This window comes from Rana temporaria, chromosome 1, assembly GCF_905171775.1.
Source record: "Rana temporaria chromosome 1, aRanTem1.1, whole genome shotgun sequence".
Lineage (NCBI taxonomy): Eukaryota > Metazoa > Chordata > Amphibia > Anura > Ranidae > Rana > Rana temporaria.
This window is the reverse complement of record NC_053489.1, coordinates 66,869,733-66,879,501: the sequence shown is the minus strand read 5'-3', so window position 1 is coordinate 66,879,501 and position 9,769 is coordinate 66,869,733. Positions and strand designations below refer to the sequence as shown.

The 9,769-nt window shown below is 40.5% G+C and overlaps 1 protein-coding gene across 3 annotated transcripts in view; it reads right to left on the bottom strand.

Annotated features, from left to right (window-relative positions):
• Positions 1 to 1,427: 1,427 nt before the first annotated feature.
• ZNF131 (zinc finger protein 131) overlaps positions 1,428 to 9,769 on the bottom strand; it is a 30,745-nt gene continuing 22,403 nt past the window's right edge. For all 3 annotated transcript variants that reach the window (XM_040338930.1, XM_040338937.1, XM_040338942.1), the window contains 2 exons: positions 6,256 to 6,386; positions 1,428 to 2,666 (listed from right to left, as the gene is read on the bottom strand). In XM_040338930.1, the coding sequence (XP_040194864.1) occupies positions 2,019 to 2,666; positions 6,256 to 6,386 (779 nt within the window). In that variant the 3' untranslated portion in view covers positions 1,428 to 2,018. The remainder of the gene's footprint in view (positions 2,667 to 6,255; positions 6,387 to 9,769) is intronic.

Sequence of the window (9,769 nt, the reverse complement as noted above, 5' to 3'; positions counted from 1 at the left end):
ATTTCTCATAGGCTGCTTTACCTATTAAAAACGGACCACAACAAAATGGCCACCATGACGGGCTATAATAAGATAGCCGATGGTAATTTCTCATTGGCTGTACGGACTATATATAAGCAATGCAATAATCCAAGACTCGCACCTCTTGATATAGTCACGAGTGTAGTGACGAAACGCATCAAGGTGGAGCCTGTGACGTCATCACGCACAGTCAGGAAGCAGAGAACGAGCCGCTGGGGACACAGGGCCGAGGATCTGAAGAGGTTTTTAGTGATCCAGGGATTACATACCCGACCCATACAAGCGATTAATTTGTGTGCACCAGGAATAGTGCATCTGCAAATGTGAGTTGTTCACAACGATAAAACACTATGTAGAGTTCTTTACTACCCTTATGACATCTACTTACGAGGACCGCTATCTAAGTGATTGGGAGTCCATATTCAGATAGAGGGACGACAGATTGCTGGATTAATACCCCCAAGACCCCTTTCACACTGAGGTGCTTTGCAGGCACTAGAACGCTAAAAATAGCGCCTGCAAAGCGCTCTGAAACGGCCACTTCTTTCACGGTGCGCTGGCAGGATGCTAAAAAAAAAATCCTGCTAGTAGCATATTTGAGGCACTGTAGGAGCGACGTGTACACTGCTCCTACAGCGCCCATTGAAATCAATGGGCAGTGCCACGAAACCGCCGTTGCAGCAGTGCTTTTAACCTTTTTTGGCAGCTAGCAAGGGTTAAAAGCACCCCAAATAGCGACACAAAAATGACAGTAAAGCACTGCTAAAAATATCGGTGCTTTACTGCCGACACCCCCAGTGTGAAAGGGGTCCAAGAAAAAGGTGCCATTAGACCCTATGGTGGGTCTTCTTGCGAGGCGAGCACATAGAGAGACTGGTGGAGGCCACTGATGTGCAGAGTCACTAATATTTGGACTGTCACTATTGGATACATAGACACTTGCACCAAGAAGAAAGCACTTTCATTGTGGAATTGATCAACTATTGCTTTGAGTTTATCACCTATATCAACGCGTGTGTGTATGTAAAATTATACACACACATACATACACACTTTTTTGCACAGCAATTGTGATTTTTATGGTATACTGCATTTATTTTTTACACCGATTTGTTCACCGAGTTGAACCCAACAGGGAGCATTTGGGTGAGGTAGCGCTTCACTGTTATTCTTGTTAAATATGGTGCAAAGGCCTGTCTGATTGCATACAATTTGAAAATGTTTAGGTTTGACCTCATTGTATGGTTTTGATAAATCTAAAAGAAAAATTGTACAAGAGGGAAAAAAATAAATTGTATAATGTGTAGCCAACTTTACTCTTCTAAAGCTACTGTCTGCAGAGGTTGGACACACCCTAACTGAATCAGAGCTAGAACTCTCCAGTCAGCAGGGAGTATAAGCTTCTCTGATTGCGAGTATATCAGGTCTCTGCAGAGAGACCGGGTATATATAAATACTTTATTTTTCATAGTCTGAGCACATGTGCACTTCAACAACATCAAACAAAGATTTACCACAGAAAATGCTGGGTGAGAACTTTGCGCCTGCCATAAATAAAGAATCTGTATAGGCGTGGAAGCTCTTGGATATTCTGATCTTAACCAATGACAAACTGCCCCAAAATGGACAGATATTACCTCAATCTTCTCCTTGGACAGGACAAAATGTAATAAATTGGGATATGGCACACAATATCCTATCCTAATTAAGAAGTAGGTTTGAATAAGGAGTGGGTGCTGTCGGGGGCATGGGTGGTAAAGGTGACAGGTAGAATCTGGTTGGTTTATTCGATCCAAAGTATTTCCTCTCATGACAATTTAATTCTTGGGGCTCACATACTTTCTACAGAAAGTCCACAGCTTATAAAAAAAATTAGGGAATATGCGATGGCTGTCTGCCAAACATATCACTTCTCGAACTCAAGAGATAAGTTATCAAGAAACAAAGCCAACCCTATTCAACACTTGTCTGTCCCTCAGTTTTCTCAGTGCAATGTTCTACTCAGCGGCAGCTTCCAAATGTGTAATCTCCAGCTGCCGGATTTGTAAGTTTTCAGCTCCCGTGTGGACAATTTGATGAAGTTCTGCTTCCTCTGTGTGGCAGGCATGTTCTTCAATAGCATGTTCAATGTGATGAATATTGGTTTCATCCAAAAGTTCAGCCTCAACTTCCTCCATGTGTATCTGGTTTACATGTACTTCTTCAACATGAACCTCTGTACCAGGGTCTATCTGAAGATGTTCCACCTCTATGTGACCCATATGTACCTGAGTCTGTAGGTCTAGTATGTGGGTGCCTTTCACTTGATTTACTTCCAAAAGATCTTGGTGCAACTGACCTACCGTCAGCTGAGGAGGATCCACTTGCACTTGGATAACTTGATCTACTGGCACCACATGGACTTGTTCCACCTGCTCCACAAAGGTCATTGAAGGCACAGTGTCCATTTCTGCCGAGTCAGAAGGAAGCATGACCTCGGTCACTATTCTTTCGGAGATGTTGTGTATTTCACGTAGGTGTTTCCTCAGCTCACTGCCTTGCATAAACCACAAATCACACAGTGTACAGTGATTGGGCTTGTCTCCTGTGTGAAGAACCAGGTGGTCTTTGAACTGGTCCCAGCAATTGAAGACACTGTTGCAAACCTGAAAAACAAGCACATTTCTGTTAATTAAGAAATCCACTGAATGCGCTTTGCAGAGTGATAATGATCACATAACTTGTACACAAAAAGGTGAAGATTTGCTATATTATAGTGAACATTTAGAAAAGATTGTGTCCAAGCACAACCCTGAAAGATTTACAAAAGAGCTACAGTCTCCTACTCCAAAACAAAATGCAATCAAAACATCCCAGTGATCCTTACAATACTGACTATGCAAAAAAAAAAAGTGTTTTAAGTAAATTGCTTACTTGCCAGATGTCCAGGTTAGTTGCCCCCGGTGACATGCTGGCGGCAGCCATCTGAAGCTGGCACCAGCGAGTCCTGGGATGAGTGCAGCTGGTTTACCCAGCATGCACTGCCCGATCTCCCGCATGCTCACCATTGACCGTGCACCCCCCTTTGTCATTACATGCTGACGAAGGGGTCCTGCGTGACTCTGAAATGTTGTGCTCTCCTGTTTGTGATGTGATCATACTTCTAAAAAGCCGTTTGGAAAAATTTAAATAAATACACATGTACCATGTCTCATGTGCAATTCATGAATAAACATATTACTTAATATTGTGTATTAAATTCACATTTGTGCAAACACACCTCATTTAAAGTCCCAACTCTCCTTTTCTTATTAACTAATAGGAATGGAGGTGTATGCTCATTTTATTCATATGCCTCAGGCCCCATACACACCATAGAATCCATCCGCAGATAAATCCCAGCAAATGGGTTTCAGCGGATAGATCCTATGGTGTGTACACGCCAGCGGATCTTTATCCGCGGATAAATCTCCCCTGGGATGGATTTCCAGCAGATGGATATTTGCTGACATGCTCAACAAATCCATCTGCTGAAGTCCATCCCAACGGATGGATCCGCTCGTCTGTACAGACTCACCGGATCCATCCGTCCAAAGGGATTCCCCGCACGCGTCGTAATGATTTGACGCATGCGTGGAATTCCTTATATGACAGCGTCGCGCCCGTCGCCGCGTCATAATCGCGGCGACGGCGCGACACGTCATCGCCAGAGGATTTCCGCGCGGATTTCAATGCGATGGTGAGTACACTCCATCGCATAGAAATCTGCGGAAATCTTTGAGAGGATTTATCCGTGGAAACGGTCCGCTGGACCGTATCCGCGGATAAATTCTCTCGTGTGTATGGGGCCTCATTCAAAGTCCCAAACCAACCCCTTTCTGGAAACAGAGGGCCATTCCCCAACACAAGGGGAAAATCAGTTCACATATAAACCAGTTAATTAGCTGCACCCAACAGTCATGCATGTGTGGAGTTATTAAAAACTGGGACCCATGTGTAACCACTTATCAGAAGAAAACCAGAAGGGCAAAAAATTTCCCTATGCCACATAACAAAATAGATGGACTATACTGCATACAATGGAAGATATAGGAGACTGCCTTCCTTACAAAACTAACACTTTCACTCAGACACTCAAGAGTGCCTTCATTCAATTTTATTCTTCTGCAATAATACAAAAAAGTGATCTTTTACTTCTTGAAACAATGTAAAGTGGTGATCTTTACTGGTTGTAACAACTGTATGCGTCGCATGTGTACTTGCATCTTCAAAAAAAGTTGCATCCATGCTTCTTGGCTACTTCAAAACGTTTTTACGCTAGGTTTTATACAACATAATTTTCTTTATATAAAAATGTATTGAAAAGTGAAAAAGTTGCACCCATGAATCTACAAATTTCCTTCCTGTGCCTCCTTATTATAATGCAATGTCAGGGGTGGGTAGAGACACAAGAGATTCTGATGCAGGACGTATACGAAAAACACACCATTCCAAAATTATGCAGTACAAGACATCAGCTAATTTGCCTGTAAATGGCCCTTCAAGCGTAAAGCTGGATACTCGCTATACAGCTTTTGTTCTTCGATTTCCTTTAGATTTACCTTCAACTATGTAGTGCAAGGGCCTGCCTGATTGCATACAAATTGAAGGTGTTTAGGTTTGACCTCATATTAGATTTTTTTTTGGTAAATCTAAAAATTGTATAGTGTGTATATCCAGCGTAATGCCCCGTTCACACCTATGCAAATTGGTTGAGGCTTAAACCGCATTCATTATAAAATACATTGTTTTTAATGAGGCTGGTTCACATATGTGCGATGCATTCGCACTGCGCATTGCCGAAAAAAACGTGTGCGTTTTCTAGGCATTGCGTTGCGGCTTTCAGGCCCATTATCTTCTATGGGCACGCATCTGATTTGCAGATGTTCAGTTCTCATCAGGATTTCTCTCCTCCTCAAAACACTCGCCCCCCCTCGCCCTCCCAGGTCTCCAAATTTGCAGCTAAAAACGGGGATGATCTGCTCAATAGCTCTCTTATTTCTTTGCAGAGATAAGAGAGCTGGAATTTGCACCGCACAAGTGTGAACCCAGCCTTAGGCTTAGGTCACACTAGTGCGACTTGTCATGCGACTTTGAATGAGAACATTTTGCAACTTTAATTGCAGAGGGTGTAAAGTCTAGGGCCGAAACAACTAATCGATTATGAAATTAATCGATTACAATTTTCATAAATCGATTAATCGGCCAGTAACATAATGGGGTAAAAAAAAAAAAAAAAAACTAAAATTAGCCCTTTATAGTACAAAAAAGCAAATCGCTCCTGTAAATATCACTTTCACTGTCCCACAGTAAAAAAAAACGAACCCCTTACAGTAGCGATTATTTGCTCTTTGTACTTATTTTAGTTTTTTTAACCCCTTTAGGTTACTAAACATCTCAGGCCTAGGTCACACCTCTGTGTTCTTTGGTGCTTTTAGCAGAAACACACTACAGTTCATTTACATGTTTTCCTATGGGACATGTTCACATCCATAATTTTTTTTCAGCTGCTGCGTATTTGGAAAGGGCAAGGACTTTTTAAACGCAAAGCGGTGCAATTTTTTATTTTTTTGTTCAATATACTTCAATGGAGAAGCTGCAGAAAAACATGTAATGCGTTTTTGCGGCAATTTGTGTTTTGTAATCTGCCCAACAACAAATTGGCCCAAAAAAAAAAATAAATAAAAAAAAAAAAAAAAACTTTTTTTTTTAAAGGCTATTATCCGATTAATCGAAACAATCGGCCAACTAATCGATTATGAAAATAATCGTTAGTTGCAGCCCTAGTAAAGTCGCATAAAATTCTCACAGGACTTTAGAATCGAGCATTTAAAACGCTGCATTTAACTTCTGTAAATAAACATAAGTTGGAAAAAATTAAAAATACACAAGCCAGAATACAGGAGGTAACCGGCTTTATTTTTAAATATTGAAAATGGAGTTACATAAACACCACCACACAAAAAAATGCAAACAACCCTATCAAAACATCCTCAACTGTTCCTTGGAAAAAAACTGTTAAAAGTTGCAAGACCAGAGAAGGCAAAATCTAATCTGCTCTACCTCTGTACTTCTTCCCTTGGCTCATCACTTATTCATTGCTGCATAAGAGACATGCCCAAATGGAAAAGGTTCTAAAAAGAAGACAAGCCCTCTTTAAAAGGAACACTGGAAAAATTGAACCCTTTTTAAGTTCCTATTACAGTGACAACTCACCTGACATTCATACAGCTTCTTCCTTCCCTTCTTGGCACCAACTCCGTACTGACAAGCCGATAAGTGACATTTAAGAGTACTGTTCCTGGCAAAGTGCTCATGACAGTTTGGACATTCAAATGGTTTTTCTCCTGGTCAGAAAAGAAATTCATACATTAAACAATGCGATCATAGGAAATAGAAAGTAACTCATAATTCAATGCCGAAGCTTTTTCATCATGTGTGGTAATCATTGTCACCTAATTTCATGTCAAAATAAAATTTCTTCTTGGACTAAAAATAATTTAACATATAATATTGCCAATGTTGACATCCTCCAAAATATTCCGGTTGCCTGGTTATAACGCTCACCCCCTCTTCAAGTCACTGACCCAGGAAAGCATGGATCACGTAAATGTAACCTCAGCTCTGCATTCTTGGATTAGCGAACGTCACTTGCTGCATGCGTGATTAAAGTATTGAGGTCAGCGCGTCGAATTTTCAGGACGAGAAGCATCGGTGATGCTCCTTTGCCAATATATGGATTGAGAAGAACTAGTACGACAACCATTTGTGACATTTAATGCTATAAAGGGAAGTTTGTTTTATTATATGTGAAGAGTCTATGACATCTGGCTTCACGACTGGATATCGTTGGACGATTTAACCCTGTGAGGGTTGATAAAGATTTGCCAAGCATGAGAGTGCGAGGTATCTTTATCTGGTGAGTGCACATCTAGGAGGGGAGTGGAATCACCAAGTGCACGTGGTGTGGTATATGATTTTCAAGATTACATGTTTTAAGACATCATGGGGTTGATTTACTAAAGGTAAAACCACTCTAAATGCACTTGGAAGTGCAGTCGCTGTAAATCTGAGGGGAGATCTGAAATGAGGGGGAAGTTCTGCTGATTTCATCATCTAATCATTTATGCATCATCAGTTTGGCAGTTATTAACGCTAGTCACTGGGTGTTTTAATTATAAGCGATACGATTTACTTTTATTCACATAGTAAATGCATTTTAGATTTGTTTCCATTTAAAGTGGCAGCTTTTTTAAGTTAGTGTGTTCCTGGCGCAGTGGTGGGTCTTAAAGTTTGGATGTACGGATCTTGTGGACCCTCAGATTCTAGACTGCTAATAAGAAAGGGTATTTAGCAGTTTATAATTTACTAAAATACATTTTATTTTCATGTTCTGTGGGAGATGAGATATAGTGAATGAAGGGTCCTGGCTGGGTTTAGTAATACTTTACAAATGATCAGGTAAACAACGTGAATAAAAGACAACTGTTGTATGATTTCTTTGCCCGTTTTGTTCAACTGAAATTTTATTTTTTATAAGCCAGCAGCTACAAATACAGCAGCTGCGGACCTTTAAAAAAAAAATGGACACTTACCTGTCCAGGTCGCCTGCGACGTTGGCAGCCGAAGCAGAGTGGTAGCTCGGCTTTCGGCTTCCCCCGCCGTCATCCTCGGTGAGGGAATCGGGAAGTGAAGCGCTGCGGTTTCACTGCCCGGTTCACTACTGCGCATGTGCGAATCGCTCTGCGCCGTTCCCACTGGTCCAAGCTGAGTGTTTCCCAGAACACAACGAAGGATGACGCGGACGGGCCGGACTCCCACGTGAGGCTATACCAGGTATCTGCACCCCCTGCACCCTGAAAGGTGTCAAATGTGAATTTTCCAAAAAGCGGAGGTTCACTTTTGGGTGAACCTCAGCTTTAAACAGCTTTGTCTGCCAGTGGACAAAATAATGAAGAATTCATATACCGATTACTATTATTTCATGCTTGGTTACAGAAATATAATTTTATTTGCAGTAGTGGTTCTTTAACCACTTAAGGACCGAAAGGATTTGCCCCCTTAATGACCAAACCATTTTTTTTGCAATACGGCACTGCATCGCTTTTAACTGACAATTGCGCGGTCATGCGACGTACACAAACAAAATGTATGCAATTTTTTTCCTCACAAATAGCTTTATTTTGGTGGTATTTGATCACCTCTGGCTTTTCTTTTTTACGCTATAAACAACAACAAAAAAAAGTCTCCCTCGGTTTATTATTCTACACATTTTTGAGAAAATCCACACTGAGCGTTTATTGGTTTGTGCAAAAGTTATAGGACCTACAAAATAGGGAACGGATTTATGGCATTTTTATTATTTTTTAACTAGTTATGGTGGTGATCAGCGATTTTTAGCGGGGCTGCGACATCGCAGCAGACACTTTTTTGAGACCAGTGACATTTATACAGTGATCAGCGCTATAAAAATGCACCAAATACTGTGAAATTACTGGCAGGGAAGGGGATAACACTAGGAGTGATCAAGGGGTTAAATATGTTCCCTGGGAGGTGTTTCTAACTCTGGGGGAGTGAGTGGACTGACTGGAGGAAGAAAGAAATCACTATTTCTAATTACTAGGAACAGACGATTACTCCCTACAGAATGGGGATCTGTTTGTATACATTGACGGATCCTCATTCTGGCTCTCTGTGGAGCGATCGCGGGTGGCCGGCGGACATTGCGGCCGCTGGTCATGTGCATAGGCTCCATGCACGCACCCACTGTATCCATTACACGAACCGATGTACAGCTACGGTGATTCGCTTAATAGAGCCAACCTGCCACAGTATAATGACGGCGGCTGGTAGGCAAGTGGTTAATGGTCTCAAATAAAAAAATGGTCTAGCAAGGTTTCAATATATGCACAGTCCCACTATGCTCAGTCTCTTTCCTAGAACGGGTGACGCTCTGGCACGATCCGTCAGCCGCCCGCCACACGTGACCAATCACAGCAGATCACATGACAGTTGTAAACAATGAATCATGACATTCATTGTATACAATTGTGTCGCTAGCTGTGATTGGTCACAGTGAGCATAGTACAGAGCCAATCATAACCGATTTGTACCAGATGATCAACTATGGCCAATCACAGTAAGTCACAATACACACTCATTCAGTAAATGTTTTTGCATATAGCAGTGAAATTGACTGCTATTGACTTTATCATAGTATTTAAAATAAATGTGTAATATATATATATATATATATATATATATATATATATATATATATATATATATATATATATATATATATATATATATATATATATATATATATATATATATATATATATATATATATACACACACACACACACACACACATATATATTTTATGATGAACTACCCAATGTGGTACAAGGGCAACACTGTATTGCTCTGGTCACAGTATGCAAAAAAAAAACAACAAAAAAAAAAAAAAACACATTTTATATATAGTATATAAAATAAATATTCTATTTTTTTTTTACATACTGTCACCAGTCAGCTTTTCTGGTCACCACCATACCAGTTATATGGATGATACTGTACTGCACAGGTGATAGTAAATTTCAATGTAATTTTCCCCCAAAAAAAAAATTGACAAAAAAAATTACGTAAAAAAACGTGCCATGCCTCTTAAATAGCTCAGACTTACTTTCTTAAAAGCATTCATTTGGGGGATATTTGTACTATTCTA